At 43.9% G+C, this 21625-nt stretch overlaps 1 protein-coding gene across 2 annotated transcripts; it reads left to right on the forward strand.

Moving 5' to 3' along the window:
• Positions 1-147: 147 nt before the first annotated feature.
• On the forward strand, positions 148-21590 carry ACO2 (aconitase 2). 2 transcript variants are annotated; one of them, XM_071732098.1, is made up of 18 exons: positions 148-296; positions 5940-6082; positions 7090-7348; positions 9634-9726; positions 11216-11374; positions 11751-11901; positions 13147-13251; positions 13490-13581; positions 13864-13969; positions 14979-15136; positions 16232-16305; positions 17005-17116; positions 17337-17459; positions 17655-17810; positions 18914-19105; positions 20094-20226; positions 20540-20661; positions 21086-21590. In XM_071732098.1, the coding sequence occupies exons 1-18, from the start codon at positions 261-263 to the stop codon at positions 21227-21229; spliced, it is 2358 nt and encodes a 785-aa protein (XP_071588199.1). In that variant the 5' UTR covers positions 148-260; the 3' UTR covers positions 21230-21590. The 2 variants fall into 2 exon arrangements, with proteins under 2 accessions (XP_071588199.1, XP_071588209.1); XM_071732108.1 differs by lacking the exon at positions 148-296 and adding an exon at positions 496-592.
• Positions 21591-21625: the final 35 nt, after the last annotated feature.

Consider the following 21625-nt stretch of genomic DNA (forward strand, 5'->3'; position numbering starts at 1 on the left):
CGCCACAAACCGAAGCCCCGGAAGGGAGGGATGCCGAAAAAATTCTCTCTGCAAAGCCGCTCCACCGTTGCCTTCTCCCCTTTGGAGAAGACCCTCACCCCGGGCGGGACCCCGCGTTCTGGGGGCGGGTACCTCCCTGCCAGGACCTGCGTGGCTCCGCCCCGCATGCGCCCCTCTTGCCCCCCCCTTCCCGCGCCGGAGATGTGAAAGGGGCCGCGTGACGCCATCGGGGTGCGACTTCATCTTTGTCAGTGAACAAAATGGCGCCGTACTGCGTCCTGGCGGCTCGGCTGCGGGTGAGCGGGAATGCGGGGAGGGCGAGGGTTGCGGCGGCGGGTGAGACAGAGGGAGCCGCGGCGGGGTCAAGGCCATTACCCGCCGGCTGTGTGGGAGGGCGGCCGTGTGAGAGTTCGGTGCGGACTGTCCCGTCCCCGCCTGTCCCCGCCTCCGCGTGTAGGTCAGCGTGTCCCCGGCGCGGCCCATCTCCCCGTTTCCATGGCGATGGCGGGGAGGCCGCGGCGGCGGTGGCGCGGCCGCCTCCCGGGCCCCGGGGTAGGGCGTCTGCCGCCGCTGGCCCCGGCCGGCCCTCAAGGTGAGCGCAAGGTTAACGGGGCGGCGGGGACGCGGCCTGGCCCTGCCGCCTCCCGGGGCCCGACCGGTCCCCGCCTCGGCGGGCAGAGGTGGCTGTCAAACCTCGGGCCCGGCGGCGCGGTGAGCTTGAGGGCACGGACCCTGATGGCGAGATAAAAAAGTCTTTCCCTGGGCCATGCTTTTTTCTTTCTCTCGACTTCTATCTCTTCCCTTTATCAGCGTGCACCAGCATAAGGTGACTTCTTGTTGCGTTGAGTGGAAAGGCTCTTATGTTTAGGTTACTTTGCTTCCAAATCCTCCCTTTAGTAGAACCAGGGTCCTTGGGTGAAAAAAATAACCAGGGTCTGTATATAAATGGGACCTAGAGAGACTCAAAAATCAGTCTGGACAGGCACATAAACTGCCTCTTTTTCCTAGGCAGGGATAGGGGGTCTCATATTCTTTTAAAAGCCACATCTGCCTTTAATACGAGTCGACTGTAAAAATTCTTACTCGAGGCATTATTGTATTTCATTTTATGTGTACTCAGTAATAAAGTTTTCATGATCTTTTAAAGGAAGAGTAATATCAGTATGTAGTTTTCTGAAGGCTGCTAACAGGGATAAGGCAGGCTGTGCTCCCCTTAGTAAAGCACGTGATGAAGTCAGGCAATTAACTTCTCAGTTTGTCGTTTGTGACCTTGGCCTGCCTGTTCCCTTTTCCAAAGTAAGAACATGGCTTCTAGTGTTCTGAAAGTACTTTGTGAGGCTTAACTCATGTTTTGTATTACTTCCTTACTTCAGAGGTAGATGTTTTAGTAAAGTACAGGGTGTTTTTTTTTAATCTAAGCAAAAGTACTGGACTAGCACCAGTGCAGTGAGTTGGATATAGTAATTCTTAGTTGTTAAATATTTTTAAATTTGTACTTTGAACATAAATGACTACTTGTAAAATGAAGATAAATCCTTTATTAGGGTAATAAATTGTTTCTCATTTTAAGATGTGTTACTGTATGAGAACAAGTAGTCATTTGCTAAAAATATTGTATAATTTAAAACAAAAGCTGTACTGAAACAGTGAATATAGGAAATTCACTGTTTTAGGAAGCTGTATTCTGTTATCAGGCTCAGGGTACGTGGGTTTCTTTCCCTGTGAAGGACTAAATCTGTGATGGTAATCAAGCATACTTCTAGGTGATCTTTTTAGGAAGTAAATTGTTTTTTTCCCAATTAGTGAATATGAGAATTACCTTGCAATCCCTGTGACAATGCCAAGCATTGACCATGGCACAAGTTACTGGTTCTACCCATTCTCCTGCCCTAGGTCTGTTTGGGAATTGGAGCTGCATAGGAAGCTTTACCTCTAAGGGAAATAAATTGGAATTAGCTCAGTTTGGGCTGACAGTCTATTTAAAGTACAAGTCTTATAATAGCCTCAAAGGGTCAGGATCTTTTTCATGCCTGTCTGAGAAATGCTTTCAGTAGCATCCCATTTCTTGAGCCACACTGGCTGAGATTGACTGAAAGACTAATGCTGTAAAACTCTAAACTGTCTGAAGTATCAGGGGTTTATTGAAGGCCTTGTAGGTAAGTACTGAAATCATGTATGGATGCTGTAGGCTGGAGCTAAACTCATCTTCAGAACTGCAATTTTGGTTACTCTTTGGAGGTGGGTCTAGAAAATTAGACTGCATTTACAGTTTGATTATACCACACTGCTTATTTTAGTCTGAATCATGCTGAGTGCTGGAAATCTGACCAGTTTTCTTAGGTCAGGGAGGATGAGGAAAAGTGTTATTTTGCATTTCAATTAGGATTTCTAATTTTCAATTAGGACTGCTTTCCCAAATAGCAGTGCCTGTAGCATAGTTGCTGCTCATTTGAACGTGAGGTCTTGATTACTGGACTTGTCTACCATGTCTGCTGTCAAAATGTAAGTTTCTGAATTCAGATTCTCCTTGCAGCTGGACTATTCATTGTAGTGAGCTAAATGCAAGACAGGTAGCTTTTCAAGATGAGCCTTTAAAATCTATGAAGATAAGTGTTGTCTTCCAAACAGAGATGACAGAAATAATGACACATTTAATAGTCTGGCTTTTTTGTGTTTTTTTTAGTGAAGCTTTTCACTTGCCGAAATACCAATATACTTTGATTACTGCCATTTCTTTTGCTGAAATCTGAATAAAGACACTCAGATGCTGGGACAATAAATTCAGTGCCAGATGAGAACAGATCACTTGACTGCTGTTTGCTGCATGATCAGTCTGGAAATCAACAGTTCTTGAGTAAAAGGGAAAATATAGGTTTCTGTCTGTCTGCTTTCCTTGCCTGTTGGTCTCAAGGCACTTCTCACTGCTCAGTAAAAATCCACCATAGAAGACCACCCAGATCACCTGATTTTTCAGGGAAGAGTGAGAGGGAACAAAGCTTGAAACTCTTGGGCTTGTAACTTTTCATTTATCTTGTAGTTCTGCCACCCTGTTTCTGAAGATGCAGTGGAAAAAGAACAGACATGGAGAATCAACAGGTGTGACAGGTGATATAGTGTAGATTCTTTTTGAGAAGACATCAGACTTTTGAACCAGGCAGCCAAGCAACAACAAGGCAGCTGTTGCTTGTTGTTGTGATGGATTTGTTGGTTTGCTGGGTGCCAACATGAGAACAACCACATGAGTCAAAATATTTTTTCCCAGTCTTACTGGACATTACAGAAACAGACCTGCAGTGTTCCAGACACCTCTTGCTGATCTCTATGTGCAGGCAATATCCTTCACCTCAGTTGTGCTCCTTTGCCACTTCTGGTAGTCTGAAGTTCTGGTCAAGCAGGAGTCAACTACTTTTTATTGCTACTGTGATTACCCATTGAATATTTAGATAGTATTTGAATAAATACTATGTTTCACCAAGCTATTTCATGAGATAAAAAGATACATAGACATGTATACTCAAACTGAAAAGATTTTATGGCTTGTTTTGTTGTTTGTTGGGATTTTTTGGTAAAAGTTTCTTTGAACCTCTTTGGAGAGCCCTGCATCAGATTTTTACCATAATCAGCTCTGGTCCTGGGGAAGATTAGAATGCTATGAACCCTCTGCCATTACTTTAATTTGCAAATCTGTTTTTCTGTATGTTGCATTAGGGTGAAATTTAGCTTTCAGTTTACTGAGTGACAAAGAGGAACTCCATTAATCAATTGTCTTACATGATAAGTTGCAGGGAGGGGAAGAAGAAATTACTGTATTAAGCCAAATGCACTTCCAGGTCCAGGGAAGAGATTATTTTTCCATGAACAGTGATGAAATCCCTCAGTGTTTTTTCCAGCCACTCTAGCAGTTAGAGGCTTCCATTAGATAACGGGTATCCTGTGAGGTAAAGACATTCTCACAGCATTAATTGTGCTGGGTAAATACTTAATTAAAAACAAAACAAAACAAAAACCCAACAAACTAAAAAAACCAACAAAAAAAAAAACCCCAAAACAAAACAAAGGCAGAGTAAAACAAACAGAAATTATATAGCTGGTAAGTAAAGAGCAGCCTATAAAAGTTAAGCTAGGTAGTGTTTGGTGTGGTTTAGGGTGTGGGGTTTGGTTTTTGTAGCATAGGAAGGCAATCTCTCAGCTCTGACACTTGTGATACATTCTGGAAGTTCTAAGCTTAAAGTGCAGCACAATGAAATTTGATAGCTGAGTTTCATTTGCATTCCTGGAGGAGCAGTGCCCTCTCTTGTACTGCCATGTTCGCTTACTTCAGATATTTTTTAATGAAATGGGTGTGCAGCTGCTGTAGGTCTGCATTGCTGCTACCAAAAGCTATATAGCAAATATCTTAGAATTGCTTGGTAAAAAAGCAGACTACACCCTTATTGATAGTCTGTTGACTATGACCTCGCCTAGTTTGCTTTCACTTCTTATTGTGTAAGATACTAAAAAGTGTTACAAAAAGGGCAATAAACCGAGGTTTGGATAAAAAATGGTGGTGTCTCATTGATTCTGATGATTTCCAGCAATGTTTTCAATGCTGATAACAAGAAAACTGGAAAAAATAAAATCATAAGGAAAAATTAAAAATGCTTGAAGAGATCTAAAGAGTTGACTAGCATTTTGACAGCTCAAAAACTGTGTTGTTAGGTATGCACTGGGAGTATTGCTGATTTACAGTCATCCATACAAAAGGGATGTTTTGTGCAGTTCTCCTGTGCTTACTGATCTGTACGTATCACAGCCTTGCTTCACTGAAGTAGAAGATGAATAGAAAAAATGGGATTAAGATTTAAGTGTAGTACTGGAGGAAGAACAACTCTGAACTCTTTGTCTTCAGTCTGTTCTGAGACTTCAGTGCTGATGACTGGGACTTTCAAAGGATGTAAAAAATGTTTGTGCCAAACCTTGGAAATTTCAATGGAGGCTGCCCTTTGACTCAGTTTTCAAAGCTGCATGAGAGCCTTTTAACCCTGGGCACTGACCTGTCTCTTTCAGGTCAGGTGCTATGAAGCTGCCTCACTGTAGCCTGCCCTTCTCCCTTGTTCCAGGGAACTGTTTTTCCCATGTTCCAGGGAACCATGGGGGTTGCCAAGAAAAGGTTTTTTTTCCATGGCATTTTCTGCTGATGTGTGCAGCTCGCAGTATAGTTCATCTGTCTTGATATTAACTCACCTGCAGGGCAGGTGCAGGGCTTTTCTTAGGGGAAAGGTGAGGATGCCATTGTGAGACTTAAGAAAAACAGCACATCAATCCATGCAGCCAGGTCGGTGAAGCTGATGTGTTTGTTCCTTGTTCTGCCTCTCTCCTGCTTTGTGTTACATCACAGACCAGGCACATACATCAAAGTTACTCTAGGTAGCATTCAAATAGTGTTCACTTTATGTGGAAATGCAAGTTTTGTAATGGTGTGCAGGGACCCTGCATAGGGAGCTTTGTGTGGGATGGTGGAAGAGACAAGTTTCTGCTTGGTCCCATACAGTGTCACCTGCCAGTCCTTCAGTATAAATTCAGTACCAGTGAGCAAGGACAAACAAAGGTCAGCAGTATAGCAAACTGGTCTTTGCTTAAGAATTCTTTCAGCATTGTCTGAAAGTAGATTTCTCACTGAAAGCATGAGGCATCTGGTGCTGTAAATAGAAATGTGAAGTAATTTTGGTAAGTGCTATTCATTGTGGGTAACTCTATCTAACCTGGTGTCTCACTCTTTAACGTAATATGGAGTGTTGTATGGTCAAATGCTCATTGGGTGTCTTTAAAAACCTGTGCATTTTTTTCTGTTCTTCAGCCTCTTAAATCCCAGGAATAACAACCAAAAAACCAATTGTTTATTGCCATGTTATAGGAATTCACTCTGCAAGGTTTCAGTGCTAATGCTCTTCTTTTTCCAGCATGCCTTGAATAGTGGGATACGACGTTACCATGTTGCTCCTGTCCTGTGCCAGCGGGCCAAGGTGGCCATGAGCCACTTTGAGCCAAATGAATATGTAAATTATGAAAAGTTGGAGAAGAATATCAACATTGTCCGTAAGAGGTAAGAGAGAAAAAGGGGAGAGGGGAGGGCTCAATGTGCAGAATTCAGCTCAGAAGTGACGGGAGAGGTGGAAAAAAATGTCATGGGTCCCCGGCATAGGGGGAATATTTACTAAGGGGAGCAGGTTTGAGTGGTGGCAGTCACAAATGTAGTGAAACGTGAGTTGTAGTGTCCCCAGATAATGGTGGGACACGGTGGGATGGGTGGAAGGTTATGCTGAAGCACTGTGAAATGCAGAGAACGAGGTCAGTGCAGAGGATGTGTTAGGAAGGGCTCTACCTTTGATGTCCTCTATGAAGAGCCTTCATATTGGCCCTTGCTCCTTTCTGGGGAAGCAGTGTGTGGGCAGCAGTCATTACAGGTTAATACTCCTTTGCACTGTGTTTCAACAGTGGATCTTCACCTGTGTTCCTCTGTGGGCGTTAGGCACAGAGAGGAAGGTCAGGAATTCATAGCATATGTAAACAGTGACCTTAATCTGCTGATAGAGGCTTGTGCACCTGTTAAGTTGTGGTTCCTGCATCTCTTACCTCAGCAGTGGTTTGTGTGATGTGTTCTTCAGTCTTTGCAGCCTCTGTTAAAGGCAATAGCCCCCACTTCAGGTCACTGTATCTACTTAGTTACTTCTCAGAAGACCTCACTACCACCGACATAAACAGATTCCTCAACCAATACAGCTGCAGGATGAAACATCTGAGGTCGTGAAACTGATTAATTGTACCTTAGATGTCACTTAAGAAATGATCAGAGTCAATGTTTCTTTTACAGTTTAGGAAGATAATAATAAAGCATAAAGTGACATCAATCCATATACTTTTGAACCTTCTGGACTGAGCCCTTGTTTTAGTGAGCTGCCAGTTGATATTTTAGTGCTGTAAGGGCATGCAGGTGTCCATGTGTTAATAGGTCTTAGCAGTCTGACTGATATAGGAAAGTGTTCTGTTACATGCTTAAAAGGTTAAATGTCGAAGTACACAAGATGCAGATACTAAAATTATTCTCCCCAGGCTTGACCGTCCCCTGACCTTGTCTGAGAAGATTGTGTATGGACACCTGGATGACCCAGCAAAACAGGAGATCGAGCGGGGCAAGACCTACCTGCGCTTACGGCCAGACCGGGTGGCTATGCAGGATGCCACTGCTCAGATGGCCATGCTGCAGTTCATCAGCAGTGGGCTGCCAAAAGTGGCTGTGCCTTCCACCATCCACTGTGATCACCTCATTGAAGCCCAGTCAGGTGGTGAAAAGGACCTCCGAAGAGCCAAGGTCACTGTTTCAGAGACTTAAATTCTGTCTGTTTGAAAGCCTCTTTCCAGCTGAAGGAAGGGATTTGATTTTTTTTTTTTTTTTTCCCCCAGAAGTACAGACATGAATCAGATATGGCAACAGGTTGCCTGTGGTGGTCAGCTCTGCATATAGGTTAGATGCAGCAAAGAGAGTAAATGGATCTTTGGGACTTTTTCAGCTGGGATTCATCCATTACCTGGCTTAAAGTACCATGAATGTAGGAGAAGGTAGTCTTAATCTGTTCATGATAGAAGCCCAGATCATATGTGTGTTCTGGAGAGTCAGGAGATCTTTCAGCTAAGGAAGGGGAAAAATCTGTTTTAAAGAGAAAAGCAGCAAGACAGATTACTCTAGAGAGTTACAGTCTTCATGACACAGTATGGCAGTGGGAGAAACTTTCCGAGCATGTATCTGTATTGCACTCATGCATCCTTTGAGCAGGGAGCAAATAACTACTTTTGTTTCCCAAACCATTTGCTAGTGATCAGTTGAAGAGCACTAGCTGAAGCATGTGCAGCTTTCAGGGCTAGTGAGGTTGGGTATAAACGTGTATAAAAGCATGGAGGGTGTTTTTTTATTTGGGAATTTTGATGCGCTGTTCGTCCAACTGCTGATTCACTGTGTTTTTTAATTTTAAATTTCCTGCTCACTGTTTTTACTGCTTATTTCTCCGTAAGGGCTTCTGTTAAATATAGACACATTCACCTCTGTTCTGCATACCACAGTGCATCTGCCAAGGAAGAGCACGTTCTTAGCATAGCAGAGAAGTGGGGAAATCTTGTCAGTCCAAGTTGACCTAGCCTATTTCTACTGTCAGAACCAGGAGAATTTGTGCCTGGGATGTTAATATCAAAAATTACAAGCAGTAAATAGTTTGAGTGCTCTAAGCTGTATTTTAAGATTTTAGTTCATATCTATATCTCAAACTCCTGATGCTGAAGTAACTGCTTCTGGCTTCCTCCTTCAGGCCACAGTAAAACAACTGACACCATCCAGGAGTGAGTTTGGGAAGCTTCCTGAATTTCTGCTTCACTTGTTTGGGTCCAAAGTTATGCCCCTAATAACTTATTGCCCCTATGTGCAACTAAGAATTTGGAACTTAACTAAATAAGACAATTTCTGTTCTTCCCATCATCTCGTTCTTCCCCTTTCCCCTACTCCTGCATTTGCTCTCTCTAGTGCTTCAGCCCTGAACTGAGTCCATCTACTTTGAGCAGAGCAAGTAAAGGTCCTGCCTTCTTCTGACTGGGTTCTGCTTCTCTGCTGCCAATTGGCACTCAGTGAATGCTGGCAGGCTGGAGAGTGGTTTGGATCTGCTCCTGGCACATCAACATGCTTTACTGGGGGAGGGATGCACAAACAGAGTGAAGTGACCTGGCTCCCAGTGGAAAACCAGGCTGAACGAACTGCTGCTGCTTCATGGGAAACTTCAGCAAATATGTGCTGAGACAAGTCTCCCATTATCTCCAGTTTCCCCTTTCTCTTTATCCTGAAGCATAGCTGCATGAGAACAGTCTTTAAGAAACTCTCTCCTCCTACTGCTTATCTTATCTATTCTGCCACTCCTCTGCCAAGAACTATCAGGACATAATAGCGTCACACTTCCTTGGCAACTGTGGTTCTTCTCACAAGCAGTTTTCACAGTGTGACCTCCACCAGAAATGGTGGTTGTGCAGCAAGAAAGGCAGCATTGTGGTGGTCGTACTGAGGGGACTTGGTAGAATGAGAAATGACACCCACCAATTCCCACAGCAGCAAGCAACTTCCAGTTCCATTTCTTAATCTGCAAAAATAAAGCCAGAATGTTTATCTAAGGGGTTTGAAATGTCTGCAAAGCATCTGTGACACAAAAGAACAGCTGGTAGAGAAGGAAGGAGGGGTTAGAAGATGACAGGGAAACAGGTTGAAAAAAACAAACCCTGAGAGTACAGAAGGAATGATCAGGGCATTTTAAAATGCCTTATTTGCAGGATTTTCCTTTAATTATGCTATTTCTCTTGCAATAGTTGCAACCTGAAACTAAAAAAAGATGCTTAGTCAGCCTACAAGTTGGATGAAATTAAATGGTCTATTACAACTGACTGGCAAGCAGTCTTGATCCCTTTTATTTTTAAAAGGCTGATGTGCCCCTCCCTCTAGCTGCTACAAAACTGTGGAGCAAACTACAGGCAGGCATGGGAGGGAAGGGCACTTGTATAAATTAGGTCTTGATGTATGGAAAAATAGTATGTGTTACTAATCTGTGCATCTCCCTGTGTGAATAGGATATAAACCAGGAAGTGTACAACTTTCTAGCAACAGCTGGTGCCAAGTATGGAGTGGGATTCTGGAAACCTGGGTCAGGAATCATTCACCAGGTAATATATATATATGTGTTTGCCATCTTTTACCCTACAGTGAAGAGAGAGCTCAGGTGCAAATCCTTTGAGAATTTCATTTCACCAGCTTAGGGAAACGACTTGCTTTCCTTGTGGTGGGTGAAGTTTCATGCTTGCCCTCTCTGTTATCTTGACAGCAGTGGTTTTTCTTAGAAGTTATATTGGTTAAAGTGTAACCTGATGCATGATTAGGTAGCTCCAGCAGCATGCCATGTGAATCACAGAAGCCTGAAATATCCTGATAGCTTGTGGACTGCTCCTCTTGGTGAGACTGGGACAGTGAGGTGATGCCAAAATGGTTGCTTAGGGCTAATGTGATTTGATTTTGGTGGTCAGGAAAGCAGCTTTGGGAACATAATTTTTTTAGGGTTATTTTGTATGTATTTAGTTCCATAAAAAAACCAGGAGAGTATATAAGGACACCAAACAGAGCAGTTTACTTTAAGTACTCAAGAATGGCAACACATAACTAGTTGCTGTGTGAACTGAATAAAATGCAGAACAGTTTCCAAGCATGAGATTCTTATGTTTTAGCACTTGCACCTTAAAAGAATATGACTGTCCCAAGGTAACTGACCACTTGATGAGGTGGTTTGGGTTGTTGTTTTTTTTTTAACCATCAACTTGGGCAGGATTTCCCTGATTTGTTCTTTGTTGATTTGCTTTGTGGGCCTAGTAAGCATTTTTCATTGCTCCTCTGAGTCACAGGCAGTAAAAATTGCAGTGCAGCATGAAGCAAAAGGAGGGGATAGGAGAATGAATGACATCCTGTCAGCAGGGACCTTGAGGCCAGGTGCAGTCTAGAGCTATGGGCTGTGTTTTTTTAGCTACAAAATGAGCTACAAAAAATCTTAGTACATTACTTTAACTTGATGTGATACTACAGAGAAAGGAAATAGAACCTTCCTCCAAAAGGTTGTAGGAACAACTCTGGTTATTTGTGCTCTGAAACCACTTGTACTATCTCACATGAGGCAACATACCTCCGTGCTGTGGTACCAGCTATTTTTTGTGGCTGACATTTTATGGCTGGAGAAAACTGTTTGTATTTTAGAGCTTCAGAGTCCAACTCCAGCGAAGCGAATCCTTGAAAGTGACCTTCAGCAGGTGATTGAGAGTTTGGAGACTGAGAAATAGACTCTTGAGTCTAAGGGTAGCACCTTAGTAAAAGCTAAAACTAGAAGGAAGAGGTCTTCCAGTTAAGAAAGTGAGATAATCTTTAATGTTGTCTTACTATACTGGGATGAGCATGGGGGCTGGGACTTGGTAACCTGTTCTGTCATTATATCCTCCACAAGGAATTTGAAACACAAGCAAATGTACAGTCCAGAACAAATTCAGTTACTTTCTTGGTACTGAAATCTGGAAATAAAAACTAATCTAAGTTCTTGTTCTTGTCTTTTTTCCTACTGTCTTCCCCCTCCTTTCCCAACAATCAAGCAAGCAAACAATCCATTTTTATTTTCAGATCATTCTAGAGCACTACTCCTACCCTGGGGTTATGCTGATTGGCACAGATTCGCACACCCCCAATGGAGGAGGCTTGGGAGGAATCTGCATTGGTGTAGGCGGAGCTGATGCTGTGGATGTCATGGCAGGAATCCCTTGGGAGCTCAAATGCCCAAAGGTAGGATCAAAAGGAATGTTAATCTTCAGTATGAAGGCTGAGATATAAGATGTGGAAGAAATACTGATTTTCAGGCACCGTGTTTATAAGGTGCTATATACCATTACATAATCACACACTGCCAGGCTGTGATTCATTGGCAGCTCTGAGTTTCCATTCCCAGCCTTTTTATTCAGCAAGTAGTGATCTTCCTTCAGTTGGCCCTGGCAGAGGTTTCAGCCCTTGTGCACATCCTCTGATACTTCAGGCTTTTCCCCTGTTTGGTACTGTGACCATCCTGATTCTTAGGAAAAATTCTGAGGAATTGGTTTTGGCTTCTGAAAGGAAATGGCATTTTTACTTTTTTTTTTTTTTTTTTTTAATTGATGTTGCTCAGGTTATTGGTGTAAAGCTGACTGGCAAGCTTTCAGGCTGGACTTCTCCTAAAGATGTGATCCTGAAAGTGGCTGGCATCCTCACTGTCAAGGGTGGAACAGGTGCCATCATTGAATACCATGGACCTGGTGTGGATTCAATCTCTTGCACTGGTAAGACAACACAAATCTCTTATCTGGAGTGGATTGTTGTTGGAGATGGGTGTTGAGTTGTCTGTGGAGGCTGGAAAGGGAATCAGGCAAGAAGAGCTAAATGTGTTCTCCCTTAGCCTGGCCAGCTGATTAGTTAGTACATGGCAAACAGGGAGTGTGTGAGAGTGGTGTAACAAGACAGTGTTCCCCTTCACTCAGTGACCTCTCTGCATTAAATCTTCTTGTGACTTTGCAAACACTGAGTGGTTGATTGTGAAGAGTCCTGTAAGGTGGTGGTGCATCAGGATAACAGGAAGGGTGAAGATATTCTGGCATATGCTTAGAGGGTGGAGATGTCAGAGATAAAATAGGTTGTGGATAGAGGAAAGAAACACGTTGAAGGGAGTGCATGTGTGACAGCTGTTAAGAGAAAGGTTTTTAGAAAAGCAGGGCAGAGGGGAGACCAGAAAGTAACAGTTTGTCACATGCAGTCTTCCACTAGCTAATTGTGGGTCTCGGGTGCTGAATTTGAGCCAGTAAAACTTGCAGTTGTCTGTAACAGTGCTAGTTAGGACCAAATTATGAGAAGTGCCCTTTCCTTTGGCATGAAGAACAGCCTTCAAACTGGGCTGCTTCTGTCAATTTACATGGCTTGGCTACAACTTGAAATAATTGGTTTTACAAACAGAGCCATTCGGGATTTTTCTTCTGTGAAATCAGAGGAACTTGACCTGTGATATCTGCTTCAAGCTTGTTAAATATAAAACAGGAGCTTCTACAGCTTCATCACTGTGTCCTTGAAAGGCATGGGTGACCCCAGTGCTGTGAGCAAAGGATTTTCTTTTATTGTCTTCCATTGCTGGAAGCTCTTTATTCAACCCATTAAATTTCTCACAAATTTTTGTCTCTTTTCAGTAAAGATAAGTGAGATGGTAGGCAGGGACAGGACAGTCATTACAGGTAGTAGAGACGCTGCTGTAAATGTCTTTGGTGCTCAGTGCAGCCAGGGTGTTCCATGTCATCCCTTCCAGTATTTGCAGGAATCACTGTAGCTTTTCTCCTTCCTTGCAGAAAAGTCTGGTTGCAGACACGTGGAGATGAATCAGCCACAATGCAGTGTGTCCTGTCTGCTGTGGAATTAGGCTTCTGTGGCCAATGCCCTTATCTCTCTTGGCTTTGCTGTTGTTTTCATGGACTAGCTTTTGGACAACTGGATGGCCTTGGACTTTCTCATTGACCCTGTGGTCTCTTTTTCCACTGCTCTAGGAATGGCAACAATCTGTAACATGGGGGCTGAAATTGGAGCTACCACATCAATCTTCCCTTACAACCCACGGATGAAGAAGTATTTGGGCAAGACTGGGCGAGCTGGTAAGAGGGTTTGGTAGCTGAAGTAACTAGAAGTGAAAGTAGTCAAGTGAAAGTGTATTCTGGTTTCTGCATCCTCCTGTAACAGTGATGTGACTTCTTACCTTGCGTGGTCCTGTAGGTTATCTGGTACAAGCAATGAGTCTGTAGATTGAGTATGTGGTGCCTGTGCTTAGCCATTCCAAGCTTTTTATTTTCCCTCATATTGGCTGCACTTTTCACATCTCCCTTCTTTTTCCAGACATAGCTGCTCTGGCAGACGAGTTCCAGCAACACTTGGTACCAGATTCTGGTTGTCAATATGACCAGGTGATAGAAATCAACCTCAGTGAGGTAAGGCTTCCTTTCTGTTTGCCACCTTGGATGTTGTGGTGTGGCTCTGCTTTGTGTGAATGAGAACCAAGTTGGTAGTTTGATGTGACATCCCTGGCACTGTGCTAGAATATACAAAAACTACTCAGGTCTGCTTCACTGACAGCTCCTGCTCTGGTGTTCATGTAGGTGAATCCTATTTAAACCGCTTCAGATAGAGCTGTGAAAGGAATTTATTTGCTGCTGTGTTTTGGGGTTTTTCTTGGCTACTGTAATTTCTGACTTTGTCACTGTTTCTTAAAGCTGAAACCACATATCAATGGACCTTTCACACCAGACCTGGCGCACCCTGTGTCAGATATTGGTGCTGTGGCAGAAAAGGAGGGCTGGCCTGTTGATATCAGAGTTGGTGGGTAGCATTTGCTCTTTCCTCTGCTTTCATCCATGTTGCTGTCTTGGGATAAGCGGTTGGTCACATAGCTTGGGATCCTTTAATTACTGCTGCATGTCCTTTCACTTTGCTGCAGTGTCATCTCTTCATGGCCTTATGAATTTGCTGTGAAGAGTAGTGACTATCTAGGCCAGGTGTGTGGGACGAGATCTGGGATAGTTGAAGGGACCTTCTTGGAAACTTCTGAATGATTGGGTTGACAGGAGCGTTACCTGTGGAAGAGCACCTTTGTTAGAAACTGTTGCATGGATTTGTCTGTTGCAAAGATCTGTCAGGAGTGTGATTGTCAGTCCTCCCAGCAGTTTGTTGTTCAGCTCTTGGGACATAGTAAGGTTAGTACTTGCTGTCAAAGAGCAGGCTTCAATATTTATATATTCACCTGTCTGCTGGCTTCTCAAGTGTTGCTCACTGGGGAATAAAAAGAATGAAAATACTTTGTAAAGGCCCCATCCCAGGTGGGAAATGTATTATCTGATACTGTTATAAAGGGATCAAGAGCAGCTGTAACTGAAAGATTTTTTTTTTTTCCTGGTTAGCAGCAGTATGCTGTTGGGATGGTACAGTATGTCCTCATGTGGTCTTCATACTGTAACAAAGGATACTTTCTTTTTATCATTTCCTCCGTTTCTTGCCATCTTGATTCAAAGCCTTTTCTGTCTCTGTGGAACAATACCTCTGTAATAATTGGCTCAACCAAAGTGCAAGTAGGTGACACTCTTGTGAAACAGTAACTAGTGACCAGGTTGTGTGTTCTGACTGCAACTTCCTAAGCCAGAGAAGGAGTTGCTTGTGACCACAGTATCTTGCTGGGAGGCTTGGCAGTGTTGGTACCTGAAACATTTCAGATTCCTTGTCAGCAGAAAACATGGTTGTTCCTTGTATGTCCTGCTGAGAGATGAGTCAGAGAGAAGATTCCTAGAACAGGGGACTGCCGTAACCATCTCCCTGTTTCCATCAAACACCACAGGCTTGATTGGCAGCTGCACCAACTCCAGCTACGAGGACATGGGACGCTCTGCAGCGGTGGCAAAACAGGCACTAGCACATGGATTGAAGTGCAAATCAAAGTTCACAATCACACCAGGCTCAGAGCAGATCCGTGCCACCATTGAAAGAGACGGTTATGTGAGTATGACTGCTCTTCATGCTTCCACACAGTACTGTTAAACTCTCTTACAGACAGTGTTCAGGAGCCCAGAGGTAACTAATAGAATCCTCTTTATCTTCACTTAGTCCTAGAGGTTCCTAGAGGAGCTATAGTAACCAGTATTGTGTTACTTGTACCTGTAGGTCCTGCTGTCACCTCAGTGGTGTTTTGACTTGGTATCTTTCCTAGTAGGGCATATAAGAACAGGATTGGAACTGAACAGGACTGAGACAGTGATCAGGAACTAAGGCCTTGAGGAGATAACAGTATATAGCAAGGGATATATTTTGCCTCTGAGATTCGGTGGATGGCCATGGCTGATGAGAGGCTGGTATCCACCTGCAATCCAGTTTTCTCCCTTAAGAATAGTTCAGGATGTTAGCAAGCCCTTTTTCTGTAGGGGCAAAGTTCCCTTCTAGACTAAACTTATGCCTAAACTCATGTTTGATTAAAATGGTGTTTCTCTAGAGGAACCACCCCCTAATTTATCCCCTTTTCTGTGGGGACCAGAAATAATTTGTTAATCAGTTCTAATATTTAGTAAATACTAGATACTGTCACAGCTTAAGGACCAACTATATTAGTCTACATGTAGCCACCAAATCCACAGTCATACTTTTCCTTAACAGCTGCTCTCTTAATTGCATCATTTTGTGAATGGACTGAGCAGGCACACACACTTTCCTGCACTTTCACCAATTCTCTCCTTGCATGGACAGGAAGTGGGTAAGATACTAATCAGACCAGCCATTGGCCTTCAGTCAGAGATCTGTGAGAGCTGGATTGCTCGGTTTGAAGTAGGTGGAGAATGGGAACATCATGGGAAGTCATCCTGTGCTCTTCCCTAGTGTTACCTCACAGCTTCCCTGGGATCAAACCCCTTGTATTTATTAAAAGTGACTCAAAAGTTGCAAGTGAAACAAGCAAGAGAATTTTCTTGGGCCTGGTGCTTTCTGTTCGAAGACAGGTGTCTTCCCTTGAGTGAGCAGTCCTAGAAACTTAATCTGTAATAATAAATCCTAGAAACTTATTCCAGATTTTCTACTAGTAACAAAGTTGTTCTCTGCCCCCAGGCAAAAATCCTGAGAGATGTTGGAGGGATGGTTCTTGCCAATGCTTGTGGGCCATGCATTGGCCAGTGGGACAGGTAAAGTGAAAGACAGACTTCACTCTAACTTCACAAGTGCTCACTGAAGCCAAATTAGATTGTAAATATAACACGCTGGGAATTACAAATAAATCTTTAAAAGGACATTGGCTGTAGCTGTCTGATACACACCACAGAAGGAGAAGTGAAAGACAACAGATTTACATTGAGCCTTTAAATGAACGAAGCTGCAGAATGGCCACAAGTGTGGCCACACCTGGAGGCTTCTGATTGTCAACCAAAAACGAGGAGAGAGATTGGTTAACTCTAGGAGTGGGCTGGAGTTTGAATGGTCCTTTTAAAACAGCAAAAGTGAATTGGTCCAGCTTCAGTCACTGGTAGGGGAGGAAAATTCCCAGTAGCAGGGATGGGAGACACGTTCTCATGTGGCATTGTTATTGCTAGTGGTGGTTTGTCCAAAGAAAATGTACTTGTTTGATTATTGATTAGACAGTTAATGGTGCACAACACGGGCTGTGAAAACTACTCCAGGAATCAGTGTCTGACTTGGTTTTGTGCTGTCTTTGGTTTTGAGTCTGTGCTTAAGGGAGAAAAAACGTGTCCAGACACTGATTCATGTTTCCAAAAGATAGCAATTGCTACCAAAACCAGGCTGGGGGGGGCAGGCTTAGCAGCAATCTAGAGGTCTAGAAGCAATGTTACCTTTGGATATAATGATCACGTTTGTTTCTTTCACAGGAAGGACATCAAAAAAGGAGAGAAAAACACAATAGTTACATCCTACAACCGGAATTTCACAGGTCGCAATGATGCCAATCCAGAGACTCATGCGTTTGTGACCTCTCCAGAGGTAAGAAACAGCCAAGCAGGGGTGTGGGATAGGCCACTGTTTTAAGAGTTAATTCTTCTGCCTGCAGAAGAGACCTTGTGTAGTTTGGCTGGTAGCTTGACTGCAGGATTTGAGATTGATAGGATTGATAGGAAAGATTCATCTTTCAGATGAAGAGATGGAGGGAAGAATATGCCTTTAAACTTCTCTTTTTTTTTTTTTTTTTTTTCCTTTTTTTCAGATTGTTACAGCCCTGTCCATTGCTGGCACTCTAAAATTTAACCCTGAAACAGATTACCTGACAGGAGCAGATGGGAAGAAGTTTAAACTAGAAGCTCCTGACGCAGATGAGCTGCCCAAGCTGGTAAATGCTTGGCCTGGATGCAGAGGGAGGGAAGGGCTGTCACTGGTAGTGTTTTATCTGTAGTAAAGGAACTTTCATCCCCTGTCGTCTTCATTAGTGTTAAAGTTAGAATGGATGCAGTTGCCTGTATTGTTTTGTTCTCTTCATGTGCTGTTGGGGGTGGCAGAGGCTGATGATTTTCCTTTCTTTTGGAAGGACTTTGACCCAGGCCAGGACACATATCAGTACCCTCCAAAGGATGGCAGTGGGCAGCATGTGGATGTGAGCCCCACCAGCCAGCGCCTCCAGCTTCTTGAGCCCTTTGATAAGTGGGATGGCAAGGACTTGGAAGACATGCTGATCCTCATCAAGGTCAGGAGTGAAGTGGGGGAACACCAGCTATGACAGGACTGCTTGAGAAGGGGTTTTGCACATCAGTTGCTAGAAGCTCTGGATGTGCCTTTGAGTTCTCTGTGATTCCCTCCCCTACACCATGTTGTTACAGAAAGTGAAGCAAGTGTCTTACTTCCAGGTGTTGCCTTCTGATACTTCTTTATATTATAACTAAGAGCCTTTTGTCCTTTGGGTTAGTGGTTAGCTAACCATGAAAACTGAACCTTGTTGTAATATGAATCTACCTATACCAGGCAGTATGCAGAATTTCTCCCATTTATAACTTGCAGTGGAAAGGTGGATGGGTTCTTTCATTATTGTCTCTAATACCTGACTGTTCTAAGATGCATTTTGTCTGGAATGAGGTGGTTAGGAACTTTTCATCCATCAGTATGTGTCTTCTCTCCCATTTTATAGAAAGAGAAATCACAATAGTTAAGACATTGCATTTCAGTCTTTTAATGAAGACATGGGTTTTTCCTCACTGCCTGTGGTGAGTTAACAAGTTGAAAGCTTGAGTTAATACAGTGATGGGTTCTGAAGTGAACCTTCAGGAACATTGCCAGTTCTCAGTGGCAGAGAGTTGTAGGTACTCCCAAGGGACACAGTGAGCTGTGCTTGAGTTTTTGACAGTTCCTTTGCAACCACTCTGGGACTTGGCAGTTGGAAGGCTATTATCTCTGGTTGGAAATTTTTACAAGCTGAGAGAATTTACATGCAGGTTGGCAACTTGTAGGAAACACTTGGCATCTTGCTGAACTCCCCCAGCAGGGAGGCTGAGCTGTATCAGGAAAGACTTAATTGCCTTTTGTACCTGAAGAACCTGCTGCTGCAGGAGGTGAGGACATGGCAGGAGGTGTCACAGCTAGGGTCATTTTTCTAATTTACCCTTTGGAACGTTCTTCCTACCCAGCACATGCAGAACAACATGGTGAGGCCTTAGAGTGCCTTGGTTCTGTAACAGATTTGTGGGTTCATGCCTTTAAAAAGAGATGTGAAGATCCTTCACAATAAAAAGTGTTGAGGAAGAGCTGAGTCACTGATCCACCCCAAGACATTCTTCTCTTCTACTACCCTGTTAGGTAAAAGGGAAATGCACCACTGACCATATTTCTGCAGCCGGACCGTGGCTCAAATTCCGTGGCCACCTGGACAACATCTCCAACAACCTGCTCATTGGTGCTATAAACATTGAAAATGGCAAAGCCAACTCTGTGAGGAATGCCTTAACCCAGGAGTTTGGCCCAGTCCCAGACACAGCCCGTTACTACAAGGTAAGGCTTTCCCCTGACACATCGATTTTAAGAGGATGCTTACACTTGGGGCAGTCTGTGCCAAGATGGAGCATCCTTGCCCTCCTGCTCCCCGGTAACAGCAGCTATGAATTCATTTGAGGCTTTTTCTTGGGAATTACTCTGATGATGGCAGTCCCAAAGGGGACCAGAAATTGTAGACAAACTCCTTTAGGCACTGCACACCTACTGTCTGATGATACCTTTAGGCACAGGTGTCACCAGACTGCAACTAAATCTCTCATCCTGGCATGTTTATCTCATATCCTGGCTTAGGAAGTTCCACCTCAACATGAGGAGAAACTTCTTTACTGTGAGGATGATGGAGCACTCCAATAGGCTGCGCAGAGAGGTTGTGGTGTCTCCTCTACAACCCACCTGGATGCAGTCCTGTGTGGCCTGTTCTAGGTTACCCTGCTTTGGCAGGGGGGTTGAGCTAGATGATCTCTAGAGGTCCCTTCCAACCCCTGTTATGATGGTATGATTTCACCTGTGACTAGTCTGATGCTTAAAGAAATTCTAATCTTATCCCCTTAATTCTTTAAAACTTGGCTCACAACCTCAGGAAATGTCCTTTCACCCTCAGGACAGCTGGGCAGTGGACTCAGATTGGTTCTTCCAGTAGAAAGAAGTTAAAAAGTTTTCTGTATCACTTCCAGAAGGAGAGCAGGGATCATGGCTGGTGTGAACTCTGCTCTGGGACAGGACCATTGAAGTGAAGAGGGCAGCAAGGGTTTGCTCTGGGTCCCAAGGGCAATCCTCCTCAGCCCTCATGAGCATAGCTGCTATGAAGCATTTAATTATTTTATTTCTGTCCTTCCTCAGGATCAAAGGGAGCCCTCTGGGGAGTGGTGTCATAGCACAGCCATGTCAGTATTGTAGCACTGAAATTAGATGTGTGGGTGGAGATTTACTGTTAATTCGTTGCTTCAGTGGCTGCAAACATGTAAATATGTTTCTTCTGTCACAGAAAATGGGTGTCAAATGGGCAGTTATTGGGGATGAAAACTACGGCGAGGGATCAAGCCGGGAGCACGCAGCATTGGAGCCACGTCACCTGGGGGGCAGGGTCATCATCACCAAGAGCTTTGCCAGGATTCACGGTGAGTCCCACTTCCCTGTGATGTGTGTAAACAGGATGCATTGGGTTTGTTTGGAATTGGTGTTGACCTTTCCTCAGGGCTTACCACATATGGGCAACCAACCTGGTCTGCTGGCAGGTTCTATGGTCGCTCTTGTCAGGAATCCTGTTATGTATGTTAGATACACCAGGAACAGAGGATAGGCTGGGTTTGCTACAAATACAGTAATTGTCACTGGAATACTACTCAGAGAAGGACTGGGCAGCCAAAAGGTAATCCCAGTCTTCCGCACTGTGGTGTTACAAGTGTGCTTGGTGGTTTTTTTTCTCCACAGAAACCAATCTGAAGAAGCAAGGTCTACTGCCTCTCACTTTTGCTGATCCAGCAGACTACAACAAGATTCATCCTGTGGACAAGCTAAGCATTGTGGGACTGAAAGACTTCGCACCGGGAAAGGTAACGGGGTGTCTTGTGGTGGTGCCTGGGGGACAGGGATGTGCCACTGACAGGGAACAGTGTGGAGCTGTGTGCTTGGGGCCTGAAGCAGCACAGGCACCCGTGGGCAGGGTGGTCTGCTAGCAAGGTGGGACACTGCAGCACAGGCTGAGGGGGCTGCGGGACAAGTCAGAATCAGATCACATTCTGAACCATTATGAGAAACCCTGGTACAACATTCTGAATTCCTGGACTTGTTGCCTTAAGCATGAATACTCCCTAGAAGGAACTGCATCCACATTTCTACGTTAAGAACCCTCCTTGAGCTGTGATATCCCCTTTTCAACCCCTTAAAAACATGCAGGAATTTTCCTTTGAGAAGCTTCAGTTAACTTGCCCCCTTAAAAGAGAAGGGGGGGAAATAAAAACTGTCTCCTTCCTTTAGCCTCTGAAATGCATCATCAAGCATCCCAATGGGAGCCAAGAAACAATCATGCTGAACCACACCTTCAATGAGTCACAGATTGAGTGGTTTCAGGCTGGCAGTGCCCTGAACAGAATGAAGGAGCTGCAGCAGAAATCCAGCTAAGTGCGCACAAACGCCCCCCGTGCACTGGACTTGATTCAGCTTTGGCATTTTCATGAAAAGTGCAATTCCATGCCTACCGTTGGAATAAATGTCTGATCAAATGTAACCATAGCTTCCATTTTGTTATGGTACTTCCTCTTCACTGACACTATGAAAAGGGAGTGCAGCTAGGCTTACTTTTGTCTTTTAAATTCCCCAGCTCCCTTTTTCTATTTTGGCTCGTTTTCAGTTGTCCCACAGTTATTTATATTTGGAAATAACCGGCTAAGGTGGGTTTGTCTGCTCAGTTGGTTGTTTTCTGCCCATTCATTTTACTGATGGCTAAAGAAGAAATAAAATGAAAATAAAGAATGTGACCATCTTTTCTGCCTCGTGTTGTTTATAGCCATAATCCAG

Source organism: Heliangelus exortis, chromosome 1 (assembly GCF_036169615.1).
Source record: "Heliangelus exortis chromosome 1, bHelExo1.hap1, whole genome shotgun sequence".
Classification (NCBI taxonomy): Eukaryota; Metazoa; Chordata; class Aves; order Apodiformes; family Trochilidae; genus Heliangelus; species Heliangelus exortis.